Source organism: Coccinella septempunctata, chromosome 1 (assembly GCF_907165205.1).
Source record: "Coccinella septempunctata chromosome 1, icCocSept1.1, whole genome shotgun sequence".
In the NCBI taxonomy this organism is placed as follows: Eukaryota; Metazoa; Arthropoda; class Insecta; order Coleoptera; family Coccinellidae; genus Coccinella; species Coccinella septempunctata.
In genome coordinates, this window is record NC_058189.1 from 60,518,085 (window position 1) to 60,545,866 (window position 27,782).

General features: G+C 35.8%; 4 protein-coding genes across 4 annotated transcripts; 1 reads left to right on the plus strand and 3 right to left on the minus strand.

Moving 5' to 3' along the window:
• Positions 1 to 207: 207 nt before the first annotated feature.
• Positions 208 to 26,265, minus strand: LOC123323049 (dnaJ homolog subfamily C member 22). The gene is made up of 4 exons (XM_044911250.1): positions 25,652 to 26,265; positions 19,447 to 19,594; positions 17,020 to 17,428; positions 208 to 1,386 (listed from the first exon to the last, which is right to left on the minus strand). The coding sequence occupies exons 1-4, from the start codon at positions 25,898 to 25,900 to the stop codon at positions 1,107 to 1,109; spliced, it is 1,086 nt and encodes a 361-aa protein (XP_044767185.1). The 5' UTR covers positions 25,901 to 26,265; the 3' UTR covers positions 208 to 1,106.
• On the minus strand, positions 2,057 to 4,131 carry LOC123323047 (heat shock protein 70 A1-like). Its single transcript, XM_044911249.1, has one exon. It carries the CDS (start codon positions 4,083 to 4,085, stop codon positions 2,148 to 2,150), a length of 1,938 nt encoding a protein of 645 aa, XP_044767184.1. The 5' UTR covers positions 4,086 to 4,131; the 3' UTR covers positions 2,057 to 2,147.
• On the minus strand, positions 8,730 to 10,850 carry LOC123323045 (heat shock protein 70 B2-like). Its single transcript, XM_044911247.1, has one exon. The coding sequence runs from the start codon at positions 10,759 to 10,761 to the stop codon at positions 8,818 to 8,820; it is 1,944 nt and encodes a 647-aa protein (XP_044767182.1). The 5' UTR covers positions 10,762 to 10,850; the 3' UTR covers positions 8,730 to 8,817.
• LOC123323046 (heat shock protein 70 A1-like) lies at positions 14,339 to 16,456 on the plus strand. The gene has a single exon (XM_044911248.1). The coding sequence runs from the start codon at positions 14,433 to 14,435 to the stop codon at positions 16,368 to 16,370; it is 1,938 nt and encodes a 645-aa protein (XP_044767183.1). The 5' UTR covers positions 14,339 to 14,432; the 3' UTR covers positions 16,371 to 16,456.
• Positions 26,266 to 27,782: the final 1,517 nt, after the last annotated feature.

Below are 27,782 nucleotides of genomic sequence, written 5' to 3' on the forward strand. Positions count from 1 at the left end.
TGGTTTGTTATTTGCCAAAGAGTCAAATAATTGAGTGGCATTACTGAAAGAAATTGATTCATTGACAATCTTTGTTGGCATATTTATATTTTGTAAGACGAATGAATTATGTATTATTGCTTAATTTTAAATCATTAAATTCTTTTAAAATTCATTCTAGATGGTTTCATTTGAACTTGAAAAGGGAATCTTCAGAAGAAATGGATGTAGTTCTATATTTTTATTATCATATCGTCAATAAACATTTTAATTACAAACAATATATTCAACATATCATCAATTGAGTCTTAACATTATAAAAAATTGAACAATTATATAAAATTAAGTAGATTCGTCTCCCTAAAAATTAAAAAGTTGAGTCAATACTTTTGAAGTGTTTCTTAATTTTTGACCAACAAAATTTCATAATTGTAATAATTTTTCGTACATAGTAGTATAACTAACATTATTTGGTTTTTAAAACATCTCTTTTTTCGAAAGAGGCACATTAAAATGAATTCACCCAACATTGTTCTGATAGAAACTTTTTTTAAGGTGAAATCCACAATGCAATAAAATGTGGTCTAAAATTTCAAAATAAATAACGATTTTTAACTGGACGGTTTTATCTTCTGATTCAATATATAAATAAATTAAGTACAAATGCACATGCCCTGCGGAGGTCGTTAGTTAATCACAAAAAAGGACTAATGATACATCATACTGTATCACATGGGACAATTAATTTTTAATGTGATGATAAAAGTATATTCTTCAGTTAAAAGTGAAAAAAAAAACGAAATCATTGTGTAAAACTTATTCATGGAAATAGTGTCTACCATATTCCGAGAATTAATTTGAAAGGTGGGATGTTGTTTTTTATTTTTTACTAGTGATAGCTGTTTGAACTGTAACTGGTGTATTTGAGATAAATATTTCACTCTTCCCCAAATTCTTCGATTGAGTTTTGATGAAAATTTTCAATTAATAATCTCGAAATTTGTGTACTGGATTTGAAAATTCGGTGTACCTACACTTGAGGAAGTGAATCATATGTTGATTCTCTTGATTAAGTTCGATTTGAAATCAGTTCTTTAAATAATAAGAATATAATTCTCATGTAGTCTTCATTCTTCGTCCATCACAGATTTTCGGTTTTGCCGCACCCTCCTCTTTTTTATATTAGACAGGGTGTCGTATGCCTGCTTTATTTCCATGAATTTTTCTTCCGCTTCTCTCCTTCTGTTTGGATCTTTCACTTTGTCGGGATGATGAATTCTAGTTAGAGCTCTGAATTTCGCTGTTATTTCTGTTTGACTGGCTGTAGGACCAACTCCCAAAATCTTATAAGCATTTTGCTCCCCTTGTGGATCTGATAGTTCTATTATTTGTTTCCATATCTCATACCTGGAATTTCAAATTTTATTATTTTTTATTTGCGAGGATAATTTTGTTTAAAAGGGAAGAAAAACGGTATCTCCAAGAATGCTTCGATAGGCTTTACAGCGAAAATAGTTCTAAATTCAACATGAAACGAATTTCAGAAATTGTCTCATCGAATGTACGCCTCGAAGAAAAGAATGTTCGAGACCTACTCGTGGGGTCCCAATTTTGTGCTAGCTTTACCGAGACTTTGAATTTTCTCTTTCTTTTCTCCTTGTGTTATTCAAACTTAATATCTCTCAAATTTTCAATTGAAAATGTTTTACAGGAAACTCTTCATTCTTTTCTGAAAAAAATAAGAATATCAACGAAACATACTCTATAGTACCTGATCAAAATGCACTTCATGAATCGATTATTCCTGAAATAAGTTTATGGAACATCATAGTGATTTCACTGATCCCTATATCTATTGTTGAGCTGTGTATTTGGATTCATTTGTTTATCAATAGGTTAATAAAATGGTATTAGATTTTTGAGTTATAATAGGTACGTGTATCTGGAAATATATCCTGATAAGTAATTTTATATTTTTTGAGTTTTCATCCTTTCTGTTTGAAGTTCATCTTTTTATTTGATGATATGCGGTTTCAAACTTTTTGAACAGATGTATTGGCTGAGTAAAACACATATAGAGGGTAAAAAATATTTATTAACAAAATAAATTAACAAAATAAATCAGTCTTTTTCAGTGTTATTAAAATGCTAACAATAAATTATGTACATTAATCAACTTCCTCGATGGTAGGACCTCGGTTGCCGCCAAAACCACCCGCTTGTTGTCCACAATTTCCAGGCATTCCACCGTTGAATCCATTTCCACCAGCTTGGCCTCCACTGTAGAGTTTTGTCATGATCGGAGCGCAGATGGATGTCAACTGTTTCTGTTTGTCTTCGTATTCCTCTTTTTCCGCCAGAGTATTGGAGTCCAACCACTGGAGACAATTCTGGCATTCCCTGTCAACGGTAGCTTTATCTTCAGCACTTAGTTTGTCTCCACAGTCGGCTACAGCTTGTTTCAGTTGGAAAATATACCCCTCTAGTTGGTTTCTGGCTGAAATTCTAAGCCTTTGCTTCTCGTCTTCTTCTTTATATTTTTCTGCGTCAGCAACCATCTTATCGATGTCCTTCTGGGAGAGACGACCCTTGTCATTCTTGATTGTGATATTTCTCGAATTTCCAGAGCTCGTATCTTTGGCGGAAACGTTCAAGATTCCATTTGCATCGAGATCGAAGGTGACTTCAATTTTTGGGACTCCACGTGGCGCGGGAGGAATTCCAGTTAAATCGAACGTTCCCAGCAAGTTGTTGTCTTTGGTCATGGCTCTTTCACCTTCGAAAACCTGGATGGTAACTGCTGGTTGGTTATCTGCGTAAGTCGTAAATGTCTGAGTTTGTTTGCAAGGAATTCTCGCGTTTCTCTCGATGATTTTGGTCATTACTCCTCCTGCCGTCTCGATTCCAAGTGATAGAGGAGTCACGTCAACCAAAAGTACGTCTTGGATCTTGGAATCGTTTTCACCGCTGAGTACCGCAGCTTGGACTGCTGCTCCATAAGCGACTGCTTCATCCGGATTGATGGATAGGTTCAAGGGTTTGCCACTGAAGAAGTTCTGGAGTAGCTGTTGGATTTTTGGTATTCTTGTAGATCCCCCGACTAGGACGACATCGTGGATGGATCCTTTATCCATTTTAGCATCAGCTAAAGCTTTCTCGACCGGTTGAAGAGTTCCTCTGAATAAATCTGAACACAACTCTTCGAATCTAGCTCTCGAGATTTTCGTGTAAAAATCAACTCCATCATACAAAGCGTCGATTTCAATCGTAGCCTCCGTGCTCGATGACAATGTACGTTTGGCTCTTTCTGCTGCAGTTCTTAGACGTCTGAGGCTTCTTGGATTGCTTCGGAGGTCTTTCCTATATTTCCTTTTGAATTCTTCCGCCAGGTGATTCACTAATCTATTGTCGAAGTCCTCACCACCTAGATGTGTATCACCGGCTGTAGCTCTTACTTCGAACAGAGATCCTTCGTCTATTGTTAGAATGGAGACATCGAATGTTCCACCTCCCAGATCGAAAATTAGAACATTTCTTTCGCCTTTCAGATTTTTGTCCAGACCATAAGCCAAAGCAGCAGCTGTTGGTTCGTTTATAATCCTCATAACGTTTAACCCAGCGATGACTCCGGCATCTTTCGTGGCTTGTCTTTGAGAATCGTTGAAATAAGCTGGTACAGTGATTACAGCATCTTTCACTTTTTCCCCAAGATACGCCTCTGCCGTTTCTTTCATTTTCGTCAAAACCATCGAGCTGATCTCTTCAGGAGCGAATATTTTCTTTTCCCCCTTGTGCTCAACCTGGATTTTCGGCTTGCCATTTTCATTAACAACCTTGAAGGGCCAATGTTTGATGTCTTGCTGAATTTTTGGATCGTCGTATTTCCTTCCTATCAGTCTTTTCGCGTCGAAAACTGTGTTGCTGGGATTCATCGCTACTTGATTCTTGGCTGCATCTCCAAGGAGTCTTTCGGTCTCTGTAAACGCCACATAACTTGGGGTCGTTCTGTTTCCTTGGTCGTTTGCGATGATTTCCACTTTTCCATGCTGCCAGACACCAACACAAGAGTATGTGGTTCCCAGATCGATTCCAATTGCTTTCACCATTTTTTCCACACTTCAAAACACCACTTTTTTCACAATGTAAAAACGCTTTTTCAAGTTCAAGCTTCACTTGCTTGTGTTCGCTTCGAATGCTTGCTTTCGAATACTTTGAATCTACCGCGCTGCGCTCGGCTTATATACCTGCCGAAGTATCGATCTCGAACGGTCCCGAAATTGCCCGATTCTTCTAGAATCTCACAACTGGCAGGGGCGTACCCAAAACATTCTTCCTCGAATTTGTGAAATGGATCATTTTATTCTCGTTAAATTTTCATTGTTTTTTGATTTTCAAATGATCTGTAGAACATTTTAGAGCATTTTAATGCGCATTATTAGATCGAATTTGAGATCAAAAAGCTCATTGATGAAATTCATTTCGAATAATATCAAACTTACATAAACGAATATAAATATTGAATATATCATTAAATTTGATATTGAAATAGTTACCTGTGCTACCAGTTGGGAAAAGCATTATTTTTCGCAAAGAACGCGAAATACGAAAAATAGTGTTTCCCAACGTGTTTCACACAATATTTTTTCTAATTCTAAATAGGTTGTTGCTATGAATTCAAATTGAAAATACAAAAAAATAGTCCAGTGAAGGAAATCATTCAATTTTTCTCTGCGTTACTATGAAAGCAAGTATCGTTTCATCATCAGTTGCGAAATATTTTACTTTGCGAAATGTGAAACGTTTCAAAACGTCAATGAGTTTTAAAAATTGTCACTTCACATGTCCAAATTAGAAAAAGAATGTTACAGAATTACAGAAATCATTTACAAAAAAATATACCCCAATTTTTTCAAGTGCTCCTCATTTTTCACCTTATTTTGCTGTTGAGTTGAAGAATAAGCAACTATTGAACTTGGTTCATTGAGTGGGACATGAAGAAAAAAATGTTAACTCAAAATTTCTAGGAGTTGTGAAAATAAAAAAATATCAACCCGATATGTTTCCGGACCAATGCTCATTCGATTGTGAGTTATCAAATAACCCAAAATGAAACTCCTTTTGTATGTGAATGATATTTGAGAATATCATGTTATTTTCACAATAAGAGGAGTAGAAGTGAAAGAATGGAGGGGTGAAACAAAATATTTTCATTAAGTAACAATTAAGCATCACTAAAATAGTCATAATAAAATCTTCCGCAGATTTTCGGCTCTATAATTTACATTAAAATGAAGAAATCCTGATATATTCTTTTATTCCTTCTCGATCATGAGATTTGTATAATTCCAACGGTAATTTAGATTCAGATAAGTTTCTGTATCATAATTTCCAATCTTAACACATCGAGTAAATTTGTAGTGATCCTGAATCCGATCCTGGCAGTCGAGAACTTCCAGAATTCTCCAGTCCCCTCTAGATTCGTCTGGCGTAACGTGAATAGAAAGAAAGAGGAGACGTAGTTTGAACTTTTCAAATTTTTCTCGAAAGTAACACAAATAATAATGTAACTAAATCGACATTCGTGTACGTACTTTATTGTTGTCATGATTTATATCGTTTTTACGGGTAGCATGGAATAACTACTGAAAATCGGAAATTGAACATTTTTTGTTGCGGTTTATGGACTTTTGAAAATATATTTTCAAACCGTACGCGATATAGGTGTGCCATCTGTTCTGGATATTTACACCAAGTGTTTCTGAAATAGGTGGTCAAAATTATTCGCCCACCTGAAGAAGCTATTGTGGTAGCGAAAGAATGGAGGGGTGGAACAAAATATTTTCATTAAGTAACAATTAAGCATCACTAAAATAGTCATAATAAAATCTTCCGCAGATTTTCGGCTCTATAATTTACTTTAAAATGAAGAAATCATTATATATGTATAATATTTCATCCCAAATCAGCTCCCCATTGAGAAATTTAACAAAAAACAATGTTGAATGGTATTAGAACTACAAAGATAACTACATGTAATACAATATATTCTTTTATTCCTTCTCGATCATGAAATTTGAATAAGTCCCACGATAATTTGGATTCAGATTAGTTTCTGTATCAATTGTATCATAATTTAAAATCTAACACATCGAGTAGATTAGTAGTGATCCTGAATCCGATCCTGGGAGTCGAGAACTTCCAAAATTCTCCAGCCCCTTCTCGATTCTTCTGGCGTGGCGTGAATGGAACATTTTCAATTTTTCTCGTAAATAACAAAAATAATACTCTAACTGAATCGACATTCGTGTACGTAGTTTGTTATCATGATTTAGGTATATCGTTTTTATGGGTAGCATGGAATAACTGCTGAAAATCCCAAACTGAAAATGTTTTGTTGCGGTTTATGGAATTTTGATAACACATTTTCAAATCGTACTCTGTTTGTTCTGAATATTTACACCAAGTGTTTTTTAAATAGGTGGTCAAAATCAAAGAGCATATAAAGGCTGTCCCGATTCAACGTTCCTTTATTTCAGGGGGTGATTATAAAGATACGAATAAAACTTCATATCAACTTAAGTCGTAAAATGCCATAACTTTTGGCAATGAATTGACCATAATATTCTCCATAACTTGGTATAAAGCATGCAGAGAAGATGCCAAGCAGCTATTGATGCACGAGGAGGTCTATATTTTTTATATATAAAACCATAAAAATTCGATTTTTTTCAGAACTTCGGTTTTTCACACAATTTGATACTTCTTCAAATATTGAATTGATGTGGCCGATACTTGATGAAAATCCATTGAACTTAGAACAGTTTATACGATTTTCACAAAAGGAGGTTTTAAACCACGACACAGGTTTCGCTACCACAATAGCATCTTCAGGTACCTATGATTATTTATTTTTTTCTTCAGTCATCATCAAGTCTTAGAATGAGTTTGGATGAAGGCTTTATTATTCTTTTTTTTTTCTCGTTTTCTGCTCCGTTTCTTTGTTTCAGATATTATTTCGAAATGGAAGAGGATAAAGAAATTTTCATGTCAATGGAAAGGAAGCCCTTCAGTATTAAAAGCTTATTCTGTGAACAAATTTGACTTCACTACACTACTCACGGGGAGACAGGGTTTTTTTACTGAGGTTTTTCCCTAAGCTCTTGTATCATACTCCAAATTTTATGGTACCCCGTTACACTAACCTTTGCTGAAACTCATACATATGCTATATTGTTTGATAACTAAAAATGTATTGCTGACATTCAAAAGAATATATATATATATATATATATATATATATCTTCAGGTGGGCGAATAATTTTGACCACCTATTTCAGGAACACTTGGTGTAAATATCCAGAACAGATGGCACACCTATATCGCGTACGGTTTGAAAATATATTTTCAAAATTCCATAAACCGCAACAAAAAAAATGTTCAATTTCCGATTTTCAGTAGTTATTCCATGCTACCCGTAAAAACGATATAAATCATGATAACAATAAAGTACGTACACGAATGTCGATTTAGTTACATTATTATTTGTGTTACTTTCGAGAAAAATTGAAAAAGTTCAAACTACGTCTGTCAAAAAAATATTTCCTCTTTCTTTCTATTCACGTTATATTACGCCAGACAAATCGAGAGGGGACTAGAGAATTCTGGAAGTTCTCGACTGCCAGGATCGGATTCAGGATCACTACAAATTTACTCGATGTGTTAAGATTGGAAATTATGATACAGAAACTTATCTGAATCCAAATTATCGTAGGACTTATTCAAATTTCATGATCGAGAAGGAATAACAGAATATATCAAGATTTCTTCATTTTAAAGTAAATTATAGAGCCGAAAATCTGCGGAATATTTTATTATAACTATTTTAGTGATGTTTAGAAAGTAGTGCAGCTTTCCTGAGTTCGGATATTAAAGACATGAAGAATTTACAGGTAGGGATGACAAACATGTGGTCCCTATACGAAATTCAAATGTAGCTTTGCTCCTGACATACTATAATTTTTCTGTAGGTGTTGGTAGACAGAAAAATCAGTAAAGTTGAAGAATCCGTCGAAACTGTTGGAGAAAATATGGAAATGTTACAAAACCAATCGTCCTCTTATACACCATCATCTTCAGCAACAAGCTTACAAACTCCTTCAATCCCTATCACGCCGCAGCCTTCAACCTCTAGCACCCAGTTTTCAAATACCGACACGCAAACATCAGGTAGTGGAAACGAATCTTCAAATAATAGTAATCAAAATCCACCAAACCAACAAGTCAAGGACTGAACTAATTTCGAATTGAAGTAAGAGATGTCTTTATCATATTATTATGATTTAAATTTGATCATTTGCTCAAGAGTTAGGAGTAATTTTATGAAAGACTATCAACTAAACATACTCTGATATCTAAACAAAACTGAACGTCCAGAATAAAGATTATAATCTTTGGTCTAGAATAGATTATTCCTCAAATGAATTGATGGAAGGTTAATGATCTCTATCAATTGTTGAGCAGTTTATTTTGACTCCTTTAATGTAGATAGATGCACTATTGCGAAAGTTTCATATCTACTGGTTAATAATAGGGTTTGATTTTTGATTGTAGGTACCATGTACTTTTTCTGATGAATAATTTGATATTTTTTGAGTTTTCAAAGGTTCTGTTTGCAGTTTATCTTTGTATTTGATAATATGCGGTTTCAAACTTTATGAACAGATGTGGTAGCTGAGTAAAACACATATATAGGGTAAAAATATTTATTAACAAAATAAATTAACAAAATAAATCAGTCTTTTTCAGTGTTCTTAAAATGCTAACAATAAATTATGTACATTAATCAACTTCCTCGATGGTAGGACCTCTGTTGCCGCCAAAACCTCCCGCTTGTTGTCCACAATTTCCAGGCATTCCACCGTTGAACCCATTTCCACCAGCTGCGCCTCCACTGTAGAGTTTTGTCATGATCGGAGCGCAGATGGATGTCAACTGTTTTTGTTTGTCTTCGTATTCCTCTTTTTCCGCCAGAGTATTGGAGTCCAACCACTGGAGACAATTCTGGCATTCTCTGTCAACGGTAGCTTTATCTTCAGCACTTAGTTTGTCTCCACAGTCGGCTACAGCTTGTTTCAGTTGGAAAATATAACCCTCTAGTTGGTTTCTGGCTGAAATTCTAAGCCTTTGCTTCTCGTCTTCTTCTTTATATTTTTCTGCTTCAGCAACCATCTTATCGATGTGGTTGCGATTGTGGGAGAGACGACCCTTGTCATTCTTGATTGTGATATTTCTCGAATTTCCAGAGCTCGTATCTTTGGCGGAAACGTTCAAGATTCCATTTGCATCGAGATCGAAGGTGACTTCAATTTTTGGGACTCCACGTGGCGCAGGGGGAATTCCAGTTAAATCGAACGTTCCCAGCAAGTTGTTGTCTTTGGTCATGGCTCTTTCACCTTCGAAAACCTGGATGGTAACTGCTGGTTGGTTATCTGCGTAAGTCGTAAATGTCTGAGTTTGTTTGCAAGGAATTCTCGCGTTTCTCTCGATGATTTTGGTCATTACTCCTCCTGCCGTCTCGATTCCAAGTGATAGAGGAGTCACGTCAACCAAAAGTACGTCTTGGATCTTGGAATCGTTTTCACCGCTGAGTACCGCAGCTTGGACTGCTGCTCCATAAGCGACTGCTTCATCCGGATTGATGGATAGGTTCAAGGGCTTGCCACTGAAGAAGTTCTGGAGTAGCTGTTGGATTTTTGGTATTCTTGTAGATCCCCCGACTAGGACGACATCGTGGATGGATCCTTTATCCATTTTAGCATCAGCTAAAGCTTTCTCGACCGGTTGAAGAGTTCCTCTGAATAAATCTGAACACAACTCTTCGAATCTAGCTCTCGAGATTTTCGTGTAAAAATCAACTCCATCATACAAAGCGTCGATTTCAATCGTAGCCTCCGTGCTCGATGACAATGTACGTTTGGCTCTTTCTGCTGCAGTTCTTAGACGCCTGAGACTTCTTGGATTGCTTCGAAGGTCTTTCCTGTATTTCCTTTTGAATTCTTCTGCCAGGTGATTCACCAATCTGTTGTCGAAGTCCTCACCACCTAGATGTGTATCACCGGCTGTAGCTCTTACTTCGAACAGAGATCCTTCGTCTATTGTTAGAATGGAGACATCGAATGTTCCACCTCCCAGATCGAAAATTAGAACATTTCTTTCGCCTTTCAGATTTTTGTCCAGACCATAAGCCAAAGCAGCAGCTGTTGGTTCGTTTATAATCCTCATAACGTTTAACCCAGCGATGACTCCGGCATCTTTCGTGGCTTGTCTTTGAGAATCGTTGAAATAAGCTGGTACAGTGATTACAGCATCTTTCACTTTTTCCCCAAGATACGCCTCTGCCGTTTCTTTCATTTTCGTCAAAACCATCGAGCTGATCTCTTCAGGAGCGAATATTTTCTTTTCCCCCTTGTGCTCAACCTGGATTTTCGGCTTGCCATTTTCATTAACAACCTTGAAGGGCCAATGTTTGATGTCTTGCTGAATTTTTGGATCGTCATATTTCCTTCCTATTAGTCTTTTCGCGTCGAAAACTGTGTTGCTGGGATTCATCGCTACTTGATTCTTGGCTGCATCTCCAAGGAGTCTTTCGGTCTCTGTAAACGCCACATAACTTGGGGTCGTTCTGTTTCCTTGGTCGTTTGCGATGATTTCCACTTTTCCATGCTGCCAGACACCAACACAAGAGTATGTGGTTCCCAGATCGATTCCAATTGCTTTCACCATTTTTTCCACACTTCAAAACACCACTTTTTTCACAATGTAAAAACGCTTTTTCAAGTTGCTTCACTTGCTTGTGTTCGCTTCGAATGCTTGCTTTCGAATACTTTGAATCTACCGCGCTGCGCTCGGCTTATATACCTGCCGAAGTATCGATCTCGAACGGTCCCGAAATTGCCCGATTCTTCTAGAATCTCACAACTGGCAGGGGCGTACCCAAAACATTCTTCCTCGAATTTGTGAAATGGATCATTTTATTCTCGTTAAATTTTCATTGTTTTTTGATTTTCAAATGATCTGTAGAACATTTTAGAGCATTTTAATGCGCATTATTAGATCGAATTTGAGATCAAAAAGCTCATTGATGAAATTCATTTCGAATAATATCAAACTTACATAAACGAATATAAATATTGAATATATCATTAAATTTGATATTGAAATAGTTACCTGTGCTACCAGTTGGGAAAAGCATTATTTTTCGCAAAGAACGCGAAATACGAAAAATAGTGTTTCCCAACGTGTTTCACACAATATTTTTTCTAATTCTAAATAGGTTGTTACTATGAATTCAAATTGAAAATACCAAAAAATAGTCCAGTAAAGGAAATCATTCAATTTTTCTCTGCGTTACTATGAAAGCAAGTATCGTTTCATCATCAGTTGCGAAATATTTTACTTTGCGAAATGTGAAACGTTTCAAAACGTCGATGAGTTTTAAAAAGTGTCACTTTACATGTTCAAATTAGAAAAAGAATGTTACAGAATTACAGAAATCATTTACAAAAAAATATACCCCAATTTTTTCAAGTGCTCCTCATTTTTCACCTTATTTTGCTGTTGAGTTGAAGAATAAGCAACTATTGAACTCGGTTCATTGAGTGGGGCATGAAGAAAAAATTGTTAACTCAGAATTTCTAGGAGTTGTGAAAATATCAACTCGATATGTTTCCGGACCAATGCTCATTCGATTGTGAGTTATGAAATAACCAAATGAAACTCCTTTTGTATGTGAATGATATTTGAGAATATCATGTTATATTGTCACAAGAGGAGTAGAAGTGAAACAATGGAGGGGTGAAACAAAATATTTTCATTCAGTAACAATCAAGCATCACTAAAATAGTCATAATAAAATCTTCCGCAGATTTTCGGCTCTATAATTTACTTTAAAATGAAGGAATCCTGATATATTCTTTTATTCCTTCTCGATCATGAGATTTGTATAAGTCCTACGATAATTTGGATTCAGATAATCATAATTTCCAATCTTAACACATCGAGTAAATTTGTAGTGATCCTGAATCCGATCCTGGCAGTCGAGAACTTCCAGAATTCTCCAGTCCCCTCTCGATTCGTCTGGCACTCTGGCGTAACGTGAATAGAAAGAAAGAGGAGACGTAGTTTGAACTTTTTCAATTTTTCTCGAAAGTAACACAAATAATAATTTAACTAAATCGACATTCGTGTACTTACTTTATTGTTATCATGATTTATATCGTTTTTACGGGTAGCATGGAATAACTACTGAAAATCGGAAATTGAACATTTTTTTGTTGCGGTTTATGGAATTTTGAAAATATATTTTCAAACCGTACGCTATATAGGTTTGCCATCTGTTCTGGATATTTACACCAAGTGGTCCTGAAATAGGTGGTCAAAATTATTCGCCCACCTGAATTGTGATAGCGTGGTTTAAAAACTCATTTTGTGAAAATCGTATAAACTGTTCTAAGTTCAATGGATTTTTATCAAGTATCGGCCACATCAATTCAATATCTGAAGAAGTATCAAATTGTGTGAAAAGCCGAAGTTCTGAAAAAATCGAATTTTTATGGTTCTATATACAAAGTATAGACCATCAATAGCTGCTTGGCATCTTCTCTGCATGCTTTATACCAAGTTGTGGAGAATATTATGGTCAATTCATTGCCAAAAGTTATGGTATTTTGCTACTTAAGTTGATATGAAGTTTTACTCGTATCTTTATAATCACCCCCTGAAATAAATGAACGTTGAATCGGGACACCCTTTATAAGCTCTTTAATTTTGACCACCTATTTGAAAAACACTTGGTGTAAATATTCAGAACAAACAGCGTACGATTTGAAAATGTATTATAAAAATTCCATAATGCGCAACAAAACATATTCAGTTTGGGATTTTCAGCAGTTATTCCATGCTACCCATAAAAACGATATAAATCATGATAACAAAGTACGTACACGAATGTCGATTCAGTTACAGTATTATTTTTGTTATTTACGAGAAAAATTGAAAATGTTCCACGCCACGCTAGAAGAACCGAGAAAGGGCTGGAGAATTCTGGAAGTTCTCGACTGCCAGGATCGGATTCAGGATCACTACAAATCTACTCGATGTGTTGAGATTGAAGATTATGATACAGAAACTTATCTGAATCCAAATTATCGTAGGACTTATTCAAATTTCATGATCGAGAAGGAATAAAAGAATATATCAGGATTTCTTCATTTTAAAGTAAATTATAGAGCCGAAAATCTGCGGAAGATTTTATTATGACTATTTTAGTGATGCTTAATTGTTACTTAATGAAACTATTTTGTTTCACCCCTCCATTCTTTCACTTCTACTCCTCTTGTGACAATAACATGATATTCTCAAAAATCATTCACATACAAAAGGAGTTTCATTGGGTTATTTCATAACTCACAATCGAATGAGCATTGGTCCGGAAACATATCGAGTTGATATTTTTTTATTTTCACAACTCCTAAAAATTTTGAGTTAACAATTTTTTCTTCATGCCCCACTCAATGAACCAAGTTCAATAGTTGCTTATTCTTCAACTCAACAGCAAAATGAGGTGAAAAATGAGGAACACTTGAAAAAATTGGGGTATATTTTTTTGTGAAAGATTTCTGTAATTCTGTAACATTCTTTTTCTAATTTTGACATGTAAAGTGACACTTTTTAAAACTCATTGACGTTTTGAAACGTTTCACATTTCGCAAAGTAAAATATTTCGCAACTGATAATGGAACGATACTTGCTTTCATAGTAACGCAGAGAAAAATTGAATGATTTCCTTCACTGGACAATTTATTGGTATTTTCAATTTGAATTAGGTATGTAATAGCAACAACCTATTCAGAATTAGAACAAATATTGTGTGAAACAAGTTGGGAAACATCATTTTTCGTATTTCACATTCTTTGCGAAAAATTAATAATGCTTTTCCCAACTGGTTCCACAAATAACTATTTCAAGATCAAATTTAATGATATTCAATATTTCTATTCGTTTATGTAAGTTTGATATTATTCGAAATGAATTTCATCAATTAGCTTTTTGATCTGATATTCGATCTAATAATGCGCATTAAAATGCGTGTTCTACAGATCATTTGAAAATCAAAAAACAATGAAAATTCAACGAGAATAAAATGATCCATTTCACAAATTCGAGGAAGAATGTTTTGGGTACGCCCCTGCCAGTTGTGAGATTCTAGAACAATCGGGCAAACTCGAGACCGTTCGAGATCGATACTTCGGCAGGTATATAAACCGAGCGCAGCGCGGTAGATTCAAAGTATTCGAAAGCAAGCATTCGAAGCGAACACAAGCAAGTGAAGCAACTTGAAAGAGCGTTTTTACATTGTGAAAAAAGTGGTGTTTTAAAGTAAAATTAGTGGAAAAATGGTGAAAGCAATTGGAATCGATCTGGGAACCACATACTCTTGTGTTGGTGTCTGGCAGCATGGAAAAGTGGAAATCATCGCAAACGACCAAGGAAACAGAACGACCCCAAGTTATGTGGCGTTTACAGAGACCGAAAGACTCCTTGGAGATGCGGCCAAGAATCAGGTAGCGATGAATCCCAGCAACACAGTTTTCGACGCGAAAAGACTGATAGGAAGGAAATACGACGATCCAAAAATTCAGCAAGACATCAAACATTGGCCCTTCAAGGTTGTTAATGAAAATGGCAAGCCGAAAATCCAGGTTGAGCACAAGGGGGAAAAAAAAAAATTCGCTCCTGAAGAGATCAGCTCGATGGTTTTGACGAAAATGAAAGAAACGGCAGAGGCGTATCTTGGGGAGAAAGTGAAAGATGCTGTAATCACTGTACCAGCTTATTTCAACGATTCTCAAAGACAAGCCACGAAAGATGCCGGAGTCATCGCTGGGTTGAACGTTATGAGGATTATTAACGAACCAACAGCTGCTGCTTTGGCTTATGGTCTGGACAAGAATTTGAAAGGTGAAAGAAATGTTCTGATTTTCGATCTTGGAGGTGGAACATTCGATGTCTCCATTCTAACAATAGACGAAGGATCTCTGTTCGAAGTAAGAGCAACAGCCGGTGATACACATCTAGGTGGTGAGGACTTCGACAATAGATTAGTGAATCACCTGGCGGAAGAATTCAAGAGAAAATATAGGAAAGACCTTCGAAGCAATCCAAGAAGTCTCAGACGTTTAAGAACTGCAGCAGAAAGAGCCAAACGTACATTGTCATCGAGCACTGAAGCTACGATTGAAATCGACGCTTTGTATGATGGAGTTGATTTCTACACGAAAATCTCAAGAGCTAGATTCGAAGAGTTGTGTTCAGATTTATTCAGAGGAACTCTTCAACCGGTCGAGAAAGCTTTAGCTGATGCTAAAATGGACAAAGGATCCATCCACGATGTCGTCCTAGTCGGGGGATCTACAAGAATACCAAAAATCCAACAGCTACTCCAGAACTTCTTCAGTGGCAAGCCCTTGAACCTATCCATCAATCCGGATGAAGCAGTCGCTTATGGAGCAGCAGTCCAAGCTGCGGTACTCAGCGGTGAAAACGATTCCAAGATCCAAGACGTACTTTTGGTTGACGTGACTCCTCTATCACTTGGAATCGAGACGGCAGGAGGAGTAATGACCAAAATCATCGAGAGAAACGCGAGAATTCCTTGCAAACAAACTCAGACATTTACGACTTACGCAGATAACCAACCAGCAGTTACCATCCAGGTTTTCGAAGGTGAAAGAGCCATGACCAAAGACAACAACCTGCTGGGAACGTTCGATTTAACTGGAATTCCACCCGCGCCACGTGGAGTCCCAAAAATTGAAGTCACCTTCGATCTCGATGCAAATGGAATCTTGAACGTTTCCGCCAAAGATACGAGCTCTGGAAATTCGAGAAATATCACAATCAAGAATGACAAGGGTCGTCTCTCCCAGAAGGACATCGATAAGATGGTTGCGGATGCAGAAAAATATAAGGAAGAAGACGAAAAGCAAAGGCTTAGAATTTCAGCCAGAAACCAACTAGAGGGATATATTTTCCAACTGAAACAAGCTGTAGCCGACTGTGGAGACAAACTAAGTGCTGAAGATAAAGCTACCGTTGACAGGGAATGCCAGAATTGTCTCCAGTGGTTGGATTCCAATACTCTGGCGGAAAAAGAGGAATACGAAGACAAACAGAAACAGTTGACATCCATCTGCGCTCCGATCATGACAAAACTCTACAGTGGAGGCCAAGCTGGTGGAAATGGGTTCAACGGTGGAATGCCTGGAAATTGTGGACAACAAGCGGGAGGTTTTGGCGGCAACAGAGGTCCTACCATCGAGGAAGTTGATTAATGTACATAATTTATTGTTAGCATTTTAATAACTGAAAAAGACTGATTTATTTTGTTAATTTATTTTGTAAATAAATATTTTTTACCCCCTATATGTGTTTTACTCAGCCAATACATCTGTTCAAAAAGTTTGAAACCGCATATCATCAAATAAAAAGATAAACTTCAAACAAAAAGGATGAAAACTCAAAAAATATTAAATTACTTATCAGAAAAAGGACATGGTGCCTACAATCAAGAATCTAACCCTATTATTCACCAGTAGATATGAAACTTTCGCAATAGTGAGTATAGATTCACTCAGTGTAGATTTACTGTAGATTCTACAATGAAGGAATCAAAATAAACTTCATTTGAGGAATAATCTATTCAAGACGTTTATTTTTCTTTAGATACCAGAGTGTGTTTAGTTGATAGTCTTTCATAAAATTACTCCTAACTCTTGGGTAAGTGATCAAATTTATATCTTAACCAGAGAAATAGAGACTCCTCAAACATTTCTGAAGAAAAAGAAAAGAGTACCCTTCATAGAAAGCTTTACGTAGCACCATTCTCGAGGAAAAAATTACCTACATACCACATATTTCAAAGAAAATTGGGTTCTTTTAAAACACACAAATTATGCTGTATGCTCTTAAGTAGAAACTCACCATCCATGATGCTGGGCATATTGGTAAACATCTATCAGCGACTGTTTCAGATCCGTCCACCAGGGGGACGTGAAGAAGTGATGAATGGCTTCATGGACCGGTATCTCATCACCATTCGTATCCGTTATCTTACCATTGAAATAGAAATAAGATGACCATAACGCGATGTATAACATTGCGCAGAGGACCAATGTTGTCACCCTTTTGGTGGTCGACTGAGGTCTGCGGGGTTTCCTCCTCCATTCCTTGGAAAACTGATTGAATCCAAGGGCTGCGAAAAACGTCACAATGGTGAGCCAGGTATTGATGTCGTAAAAATACCATCTGGATACGTAGCTTAGGTAGGAAATTATTATTGTCGGCCAAGGTCCTCCCTGCTCTCGTCCAATGTTTCCCACCACCCAAACTCCTGCAAAATGATTCCATAAATAGGTACTTCGATAACTTAAGTTTGAGCTTACAAAACTGATAATGACACTGGGTGGGCTTTTTAAAACGAAACAGGCGAGATAACGGGCGGAATAAATTTATTTCGAAAAATGCTCGGACACGTCGATTTTTGTTTCGAGGGGGACAACTTTTAAGGTCAAATTCACAACTATATCGCTTCAACCCTTAGTGTTAGAACACCAACCCCTAAATTTTGAATAGGAAAGATAGGGTGAGTGATACCTCATTTGAAAGGTCTTTTTATCCTGAATTCAACGTATTAATTTTTTTCTCATTCAATGCATTTGTTTTCGAGATATTCAATTTTGAATTTCGTACAGTACCAGTCATTCCGCTAACCATGCTATGTGAAATCATCAATTATTTGACTAATTCATTCTGTGGTTACGATGATATAACCATTAATTGTCAACATGAGACAACGAAATAATTATTATTGGTAATTACTTTCTCCAACAATTAAGGTGGTTGTCACGTCTGTTTCGTTTTAAAAAGCCCAGCCTGTATATTGATTTATTGAAGCAAGTAGCAAGAAGCAGTACGAGGATATATTGAAAAATTCTTAGCCTACTATAGAACCAAACATAATTTCAATGTCTAGATATTTTATTACTCAACATATTCTCCTCTTAAGTGGATACATTTATTACAGCGAACCTGCAACGTCTCTAGACCTTTAAAAAAAAATGTTTCTTCTTCCTCTGCAAACCAGATCTCCACAGCTTTCATAACCTCCTCGTTGGAAGAAAATTTACGACCTTTTAAACTTTTTTTCAGTTGAGGAAAGAGATGATAGTCAGATGGGGCCAAATCTGGTGAATAAGTAATTCAAACCCTAAAGCACGAATTTTTTGCATGGCAACATAAGATTTGTGTTCATGGGCGTTGTCCTGCAAAAACAAAACATATTTGGATAGCTTTCCGCGTCTTTTCTCTTTAATTTTTTCCCGTAGAGTGATCAGTATCGTAATGTTGAACAGTAATCTCCGGTTATTGTTCTACCCTTATCCAAAAAATCAATCATGATTACTCCATGGCAACCCCAAAACACTGAAGCAAGAACTTTTCCAGCAGATTTTTGGACACGAAACTTCTTAGGTCTTGGAGAACCAGAGTGTCGCCATTCCATCGATTGTTGCTTTGTTTCTGAATCGTAGAAATGTACCCAATTCTCATCCATAGTAACAATTCGGTTGAAAAAGTCTACATCGTTTTCAATTCGAGCACAGATCGAACGGGATGCTTCTATCCTTGCACGCTTTTGGTCAACTTTCAAACATTTGTGGATCCATTTTGCAGCAATTTTTCCCATATCCAAATTGACGTGAATTATATAATGAACGCGTTCGTATGAAATATTCAGTGCTTCAGATATCCGTTTTAGCCCAATTCGACGGCCTGATAAAATCATGTCATGAACTGCATCGATATTTTCGGGGACTGACACAGAAACTGGCCTTCCCGATCGGTCATCATCTTCAATGGAAAATTTACCTCTTTTGAAGCTTGCAGTCCAATTTTTCACGGTCGCATACGAAGGGCATTGAACACCAAGGGTATTGAGCATATCTTCGTAAATCTGCTTCCCTCTTAACACTTTTAAATACAGGTACTTGATGATGGCTCGATACTCCAATTTTTCGATTTTCACAATTTCGGAGGGCATCTTCTTTCTTTCAATTTATTGAGTAACTCTGGTTTACTTTTTTGACCTCAAACTTCACACTGACACTTCTAAGGAGTTATCGTTCGTTGCTATGGTAACGCAATATTTTTTTTTATGCATGGAACTGCTCTAGGCTAACTAGATGACAATACATCCTCGTAGATGATAATAGTACTTCATTGTATAAGAATGAACAACGAACTTCTTCACGCAACTAGATATTTTTTTGGGCTGCAGTTCTAATTTCACAATCTTAGAATTTCTAATTTATCACCGATAATATTGAGCACAACTATTTGTGACAAACCTACCTAATGCTACAGCGAAAGGTATAAGCCAGTGCATGAAGCTCCAGTCCACTCCTCCAACTACTTCTTCGGGTATTGCTATCATAACCAGTTGGCCCCAAAGATATCCTACCATCAGAGCAGATACAAATCTACTCGTTGAATAGGGAGGCTGCAAAAAATAACTAAATTCATCTTGTTTCAATGTAGGTAACAGAAGTTAAAAAATACTTTGAAGAGAAGTGGATGATATTTGAATGAAATTCAACAAGAACAAAAATTCTGAATTATAATATATCTCTTCAAATTGCAGAAATAAAAAAATTAATTACAAAAATTATTTAACGGCTTGATTATTATCTTATTATAAAACTGTAAAATTCTCTTCGAAAAACATAATTAGCATAAATCATTGATACTATTTTTGGAATGGATAGACATTATTTACTGAAATTAGTCCTAGATGCCACATGAATAAAAAATGCTCAATTTTGTCTACATCAAATGAGAAACAATTATTCATGAACCTTTTAATGAAGGTCATTACCGATGCTGCATCTATTTTTTCAAATAATTTAGCCACTTTTTCCTTTTTTTTTTTCATCCATTTCCTTTTTTCAATCAGAAGCATATCCGCATAAATAAACTCAATATAAAAGGTACTTTCAAGTCGTCATATTTCACAGAAATAATTTTATTGTAGGTACCTGGTATTGTTTTTAAAATAGGTGATGTGGTACTCGTCGTTTTAAAATTTCGAGGAATATAAGTCGTACCACTTGCCATAAAAACTTTTTATAGTCATATTTCTTCCATTTTTATTGAAGATAGTGAAGAAACATTATATTTGTAGAGTTTCGTCAGTGATCTGAAATTACTTTCTGAAATATTGTATACATTCCCCTCAAAACCGATGGTATAAGTTGAAAGACCCCAAACTGTCGTTGGGTTTTCCGCCTCTGTATAGGTTGAAGAATCAATTTCAGAATATCTTTGCACTGCAGATGTTTAACCGTTGAAATGATCACTAGATAGTAGTAGATATTGATATTTCCAATATTTCCATTTATATTTAAATCGAATGTGAGAAACCGGAGTTTTATAAGAAATTTTCTGCCGAAATGTCAATTATTTTCTTATGACCAAAGATTATAGAGTAGAAAGATAGGAAACGAAGCGACTAGAGTGATGTGAGCGCCCTCTGTGTTTCAAATGTGTTTTTAAGGCCCTGGTTAAAATATCAATTCGAGAGACATATAAAATTTTGCGAGATGTCAGAGTCATATGGCCATTTTGATCAAACCGGTTTTGAATGTTTTGATTCTCGTATCCATAGACAACCTCGTATCGCCTTTTATTTTTCAAGCCGGTTCTAGTTGCTGATTATTGAAATTTTTGTCGGATTTCTTGGCGAAAACCTCAGAATATCGTTCGAAAATTATTGTATGGTGAAGAACTGTGGAGCAAATAAAACGAATTTTACTGAGGAAAATGGGAATGTAAGTATTAAAACTGGTAACATGTGACTCGGTCATTCATTGATTTTTGTTTTCAGTGCTACGAAGTGGATAAAATTTTCAGGGCGCGTAAAGGCCTGCAAACACTACTGACTACACCATGTGCAATAAACATTTTACTGCAAGTCGATTGAGAACTGTTCATCCACGTAAATTGTTGTATGCAGGAAGCATCCCTTACATGAAGGGCTCATTTAGGGGAAATTATGACTTTTACATGTCCATTCAAAGATTCTCAATTGCGTTCAATATATTCAGAAATGCAAAAGTTTTATGGATTTCGATTTGGGAATTGGGTGACTGTCAAATTGTTGTTTGGAAAGTCAAAGTTTTATGAAACCTGAAACCTTCTGTGACTGTTTATTCGTCAATCAATTTATATATTGTGTCATAAAGAGACCATACCATGAAGAAATCATGAAAAAGCATGAAGAAATTATACTGACATTATACTGACGGGCTTGAATACAAGGCTTGTATACCTATGTAAGGTTTTTTTCAATTGGTTCTGAAAATTTTGTAAATAATATGTAAGTAACGGAAATGTGTATCCTATGACGGTAAATTGAATATTGGTTCATATCAATCTCTGATATAAATTGTAAAAATTCACCTCAGTTTATTAATTCGAAACGTTTTCTCAGAAAAAACACCTTTCACGTAACTATAGCCAGATAACCATGTACTCTTGTATCCTAGTCAAAGCACTATTCGTTGTCCATAATTTCAAATTTTTGTGAATTTTTTATAGATTGCAAATAAAAATTTAGCACATCCAACAGTGTATATCATTGATACCAATCGATTCCAAAAAATGTTCAGATGAAAACTAACATCCTGGTCACAAAACAAAACCATCCTTTTGTTTTGTCGCTCAGGATGTTTGTTTTCTGGTCTCAACAAGGTCAATATTGAAATTGAATACAAGGAATAGAATTCGAATTTCGCGCCCCTCAATTATAAAAGAGAAAACTGTTATTAAACAGTTTTTCTGTATTGATAATACGTTTTCAGCGCCATCTCATTGTCAAATGTGTTTTCACTGGCCAAAATGTAGTCGGTTTTTAGTACTAGCGATATGAGGGCGTTTCCTATCTTTCTACTCTATAATCTTTGCTTATGACTGGATAGACGAAACTCATCCTCATGATCTCAGTGACCTACTCTCAAAATTTCAGCTTCAGAAATAATGAAATTTCTTTTCTATGCCTTTTTCATTGTATCCATGTTTTTGGCAACCGTGGAAAACCCTGTATATCAATTATGGAACTTTTTTTCCGGAATAAATATTAGAAAAATGGGTGAAGCAGCAAATCATTGGATAAATGATATGTCTGCTTCGGCGAATTTACTTAAAACAGCCTGTATTTCGAAAACTGAGCCTTTCCGGATATAGGTTCTGATAAATGTAACGTCCTATTCTTTGACGTAGAATCAACCATTAAATTTTTTCGATATAATTTTGGACACCCAGAATAACGTCGCAAATTTAAAAACGACTTGTCTGAGCATTTGTCTTCTTTCCTGACGTCGAATAAAATGTATAATTTTAATTTATTTCATATTTTTGTATGCTCATCGCACCGGTTTCATACCATTATTGGACAATCATTTTTGAAAAATCGGTAATAATGACGTCTAAATTTTGCATCGTTTTCTATACAATAGAGCGTGTCAGATCAATATAAGGGAATATACGATATACCTCTACCAAAAATTAGACCTGTATATATGGGGAATTGTATTGTAAAAATACAAATAGTAGAAAAAAACGGTCATTGTACATATATTATACTTGAGCGTGTCAGATTAAGGTATATAATATGGTTGCTATTGCTATTGCTATTGCTATTGCTGCTGTATCCCGTTACCGGGAATAAATCTACAAAAAGACGAAGAAAGAAAAAAAAAAAAAACATAATATGGTTAATTAGGTACATGTTGACAAATATATATTTTCCTAATCTGACAATTTAAGCGTGACGAAAATATTTTATTTGCATATTCAAAGAATTGCAGGCCCGGATCTAGGGGGGGGGCAAGCGGGGCGCTTGCCCCGGGCGCCAGCTCAAGGGGGCGCCAAAATCAACCAGAGGTTAAAATTTTTTTACTTTTGATTTTCTCGTAAAAAATTAATTTCCTAGTGCTAAAATGGAAAGTGTAGAATGGACACATGATAAACCATCACTATGCCTAAAATCTTTAAAATCAATGAGGGATCAATTAACTGCATATTATTCAGTCATCTACGAATGACCGCCACACTTGGGTGAAAAAGGTTGAAAGATCTGATATGTTCACACTGCGTCCAGCAGTAATTTCTTTGCCTGTCGACTCATCGCCTTCTCATCTGGAACTAAGGGCCAAAATTTCCGATTTTCTATAGACCATAACTTAAAAACTAATCCTTTCAGCATAATTCTATTTGCATATTCGTAATCTATGCCTTAGTAAAAACACCAATTTTGGTGGAAATCAGTGAGATTGAAATTTTTTCAAATTTTCCATAGATGTATACTTCATTCAACTTTATTTTAGCAGTCGGTTGGCCATGGAAATTTGACACATTTCACTCTGTATAGTACGAAAATGTGGGGTTATGAAGCTTGTCAAAACATTTTTGGGTTTTAAATCAACGCTGTGTTGCCCGTTCTACGTAAAAGTTTCTATTATTATGTATTTTATCACAATGTCGAATCTCTTCGGACAATATGTGACGAACATAATTGAAGTTTAAACAAACTGATTGAAGGCACACCAAATCCAGTTATTTGCATGGAAAATACAAGAGATCAGTATAATATCATAATATGCACTAGCTTGAGGAGAGTTAATGTTCGTTATCTACTTTGGCTTACATCATTTGTAGATTTCAAAAATATTAACCCGGAGATGAAATGCATATGATGCAGCGGTTGGGAACGGGTATCTCCCGAAGGAATTAACAGATAATTACAAGAATGTTAAATTCTTCAACAAAAATCATCTTGCATCAATATAATTAAAAGGAGTTGAAGGAAGTTTCAAGTTAAGATGCAACTTCACCGTTGAACAAAAATTTCACACGAATAAACAAAAAACAGGGCAACTTGCGCGTATTTGTGGCTATTCATCTTAATACATTGATGTAATAATAATAATTAGGTATTTATTAGTACCTTAAAACATTACATTGTATAGGACAAGTCAAATGAAAAATAGAAAAATCCATTTTAGGGAACTTTTCGCATTAATTCACTCAAACATAAAATTCCCAAATGCCACCACTTTTTTGGGTCTCCCAATAGAAGGAAATTCTTTGTCATACTCTTCATTCACAATCTTTCTGATTGTGGAAATATTCAGCTGAAATATAAGTCTTTTAGATTCAGATGAAACATTATATAAATTCTCTTACATTGAATATGTTCGCTATCGTCTGACGTATTGTGGATTTTAGAATATCAGTGTATAACTATTTGAATGAGCGGACCTGAATTCTAAATAGCACTTCCTGAAACCCTGTCTCTTTTTTCAATCACTTTCGGCATTTTCGTAATAAAAATTGATATTAGTTGTGGCAACCACAGATTACAGAGTAGGTGGCAACCGCGTTATGACATTAACGACATTTCATGAGTGCCAACCTAACTTCGTTCTAGTTACAAAAACTTGAGAAAATTATTTCATGGCCAACCGACTGCTAAAATAAATTTGAATGAAGTATAGGTACCGAGTTTTTCACCATAATTTGAGCCCCCCTTTAACTTTGTTACTAAGAGAGGTACAAAAAATAATTGTTTTATACAAAAGTTTCACGAAATGGAGTGTTTTAAAATGTTTTCACAAAATGAAATATATACAGAGTGGGCGATTTTTTGAAGAATATTTTTGGTCTCCGATCAAAACCGAATTCATTCTGTACACTAATTCGAGGGCGTAGAACACGAATATGCAAACAGATATTCAAAAAAAAAAAATTTTTCAAGTTTTTTGGGAGTATTTTGGGAAAAGAATAACTTTTAAAGGAATAATGAGAAAAAATATGTTTTGATGGAACAATGGGAAAAAAATAAGAGTGATTTTTTTCCCAAAGTACTTATCTTAGGAAAAATCTAATTGCATAATCTATACCACCTGGAACTAGTGAAAAAAATAACTCGGGTTGAAAGCGATGACGAATATGCAATTAGATTTTTCCTACGAACCTTAGAAGGGGGGGGGGGGGGGGCGCCATCATGAATTTTTGCCCCGGTCAGAAAAAATCGTAGATCCGGGCCTGAAGAATTGCTGTGACCTTACGTCACGTCCTAATTGTCAGTCCCATGAAAAGTAACTTCCAATTAAAATATCCCCTGAAAATTTGACACGTTCGAAAAAAATTTTTGTTTTACCATTTTCAACTCTTCCGTAAGGCCAGACCCACTACGAAAACTGTCAGATTAACATGAATTAATCATCAGAGACACGTAGGGCATAATATGCAGTATCTTAATCTGACACACTCGCGTAAATACACCTGACGTTTTTTTTTACATCTTTGAAAACCTGCAGACGCTTTCCCCACCACTGAAAATGCATACATCGTAGAACTTTTTTTTCCTTCTACCATCTAATCTTCAAAATCCACTATATGTCTCCACGACGCTCGAGTGAATCCCGATTATTGTAAATATTTTGGAAAAAGCTGTCATATCGATTGAATGAATTATTTCCGAGGAACCGAAACTCACCTTCTTATTATGCCTTATTTTAAACGCCAACTCTTCCATGTATCTCGGATCCTCGTTACAATCCCTCACATACCTAGGAATCTTCGTGACATCCGCCAGCCACCCCAAGCCGTAACCTCCCAAGGTGCTCCAGGTCAAGAAGGCATGGGCGTCCCGGTCCAAATAAAACAAATGAAGACCGAATATACCCCCGAAAAACCAGCACGCGTATGCCTTCACCACACTCTTCTTGTTGTCCGTCACAGCCATATCGAAATCTTCCGGTTAAAATTTTTTTTTCGATGTTTTGTATTCGGCTATCAACAACATACGCCGGTACCGCTGTGATAACACTACACGTCACTGTATCATTGAAACGATTCTAATCACATTTGCCACCGCACACTGGCAACTTCCGAACTATCGCATTTTCCAAAAGTTCGAACGACTCTATTCAAATCTAATTTAATGCAATTTGCGGAGGCGGCAGTTGATAATTCAAAAATGATTGTGTTTTCACCGATTCACCGAGATTTGCCGCTATTATGAATTCGCTGTTGAACAGTGAATTGGTTTTGTTTCAGTGACGTTGCTACCTTCTTGAGTTCACGGAAAAATGAACTGTAGTACCTTCCGAAATTGTTGGAGACGCGCAGGTGAGACTCAAGATGTAGTACTGCAAGTCTACAGGTTGTGCATCGGGAGATCCTCGAGCTGGGAAGTATGTTATTATTACCAGAGACTCTATTATTACTAAAATACCTAATCTCAGTCCCAGCAATATCTCAAGAAGCAGATTCTGGACATGAAAATTTGTTTTCCCCCTTATAGAAAGCTCAAAAAATACCACCAACGATGGTGACAGTGGTGTATACAAAGAGGGGGGAAAGCCAGAGCTCTCCCCAAATGTCCCAGTTTTTTCTAAAAGAACATTTATAATTTAGGCTACAAAGAAAAATTACCTCAATTTAAACGGAAAAACCTGTACGCCGAAGACGAAGTGTAAAAGTGTTGGATGAATGACCAATTAAACATCGGTCAGTAGAATAAACTAACGGTTCTTTCCTGTTGTTGACTGACTGGCAGACGTAACATTTGTTATGAATATCTGATTCATAACTTCTGACCACAATGAGCACTTCACTGATCCATTAAATTTAAATTAAATTCACTTAGGCCAGGTCAGAATTCAGAAAACCTCAAGGTTACTATATGAATATAGCAAGAGCTTTCTCTCGAATACTCGCAGTAGTAATGAATTATGCTACTCGTTTCGAAAATAGGTACATATACAATTTACTTCGATTGATAATTTTGAAAACTATTGCAAATGAACCCATCCTTGCTGGCAAGAAAAGAGTAGAAAATATTTTCAACAATCAACAAAGCGAACTATAAAAACGCAAAAGTGATTTTATAAAACCTTTCTGTGTTTCTTGAAAAGCCGTTTGCTTATTATAAACTTTGTGGATGTTGAATGAATTGATTTTGTTTCGCGTATAATAACTGAGTATTTTCATGCCCAATATGATTGGAAATATAAATAAACCAAAAAACAGTTTTCAAATCCTCTCGAATAAGAATTATATTCGCAAAAACCACTCTTAACATGAAGTATTAAATTATGCATAATAAAGTCAGTGCAAAATACGTTTTACATATGGTTCAGAGTTAGCGAACTATCTCCGCAAACATTCTGTATAGTGAATAGTGATATTGTTTTGTTCTTCACTAAAATAAAACATTTTGCACAAAGCACAGGCACAATTCGTGCACTTTGCGCCACCTATTGAATCGATTCCTGAATAATTGTTAGAAAATATGTGCGGTTTGAAAACTTAATAATAGAGGGCAGCATTTATGTGTGAATAAATAATAAAATTTGGTATCTAGGCAAGGAATATTTAGGAACGGACTATTTATGGTACTCTCCAAAGAATGGACAAACTTCGCATTTCATTTTAATAAACAAATATGTGATAAATATTCATAACATTATTGAAGATGTCTTTTGTGATCTAGTTTCCTGTATTCCAGATAGCTTGTTCGAGAAATCTCTTCTAGATGGCTTAGTGTATTTCCAATCAATTTGATGCAGAATCAAATCATTCAACTCTCGATTGATTTAACTCGTGAACGTACATTCTTAAAT

What these genes read in the sequence shown, in the direction of transcription:
- LOC123323045 (XM_044911247.1), bottom strand. Translation starts at nt 10,761, where the DNA reads ATGGTGAAAGCAATTGGAATCGATCTGGGAACCACATACTCTTGTGTT.
- LOC123323046 (XM_044911248.1), top strand. Translation starts at nt 14,433, where the DNA reads ATGGTGAAAGCAATTGGAATCGATCTGGGAACCACATACTCTTGTGTT.
- LOC123323049 (XM_044911250.1), bottom strand. Translation starts at nt 25,900, where the DNA reads ATGGCTGTGACGGACAACAAGAAGAGTGTGGTGAAGGCATACGCGTGC. An exon ending in ACCTTTCGCTGTAGCATTAG is followed by an intron (nt 17,429 to 19,446) that starts GTAGGTTTGTCA and finishes ATCATTTTGCAG; the next exon opens with GAGTTTGGGTGGTGGGAAAC. An exon ending in TATGCCCAGCATCATGGATG is followed by an intron (nt 1,387 to 17,019) that starts GTGAGTTTCTAC and finishes TTGAAATTCCAG; the next exon opens with GTATGAGATATGGAAACAAA.
- LOC123323047 (XM_044911249.1), bottom strand. Translation starts at nt 4,085, where the DNA reads ATGGTGAAAGCAATTGGAATCGATCTGGGAACCACATACTCTTGTGTT.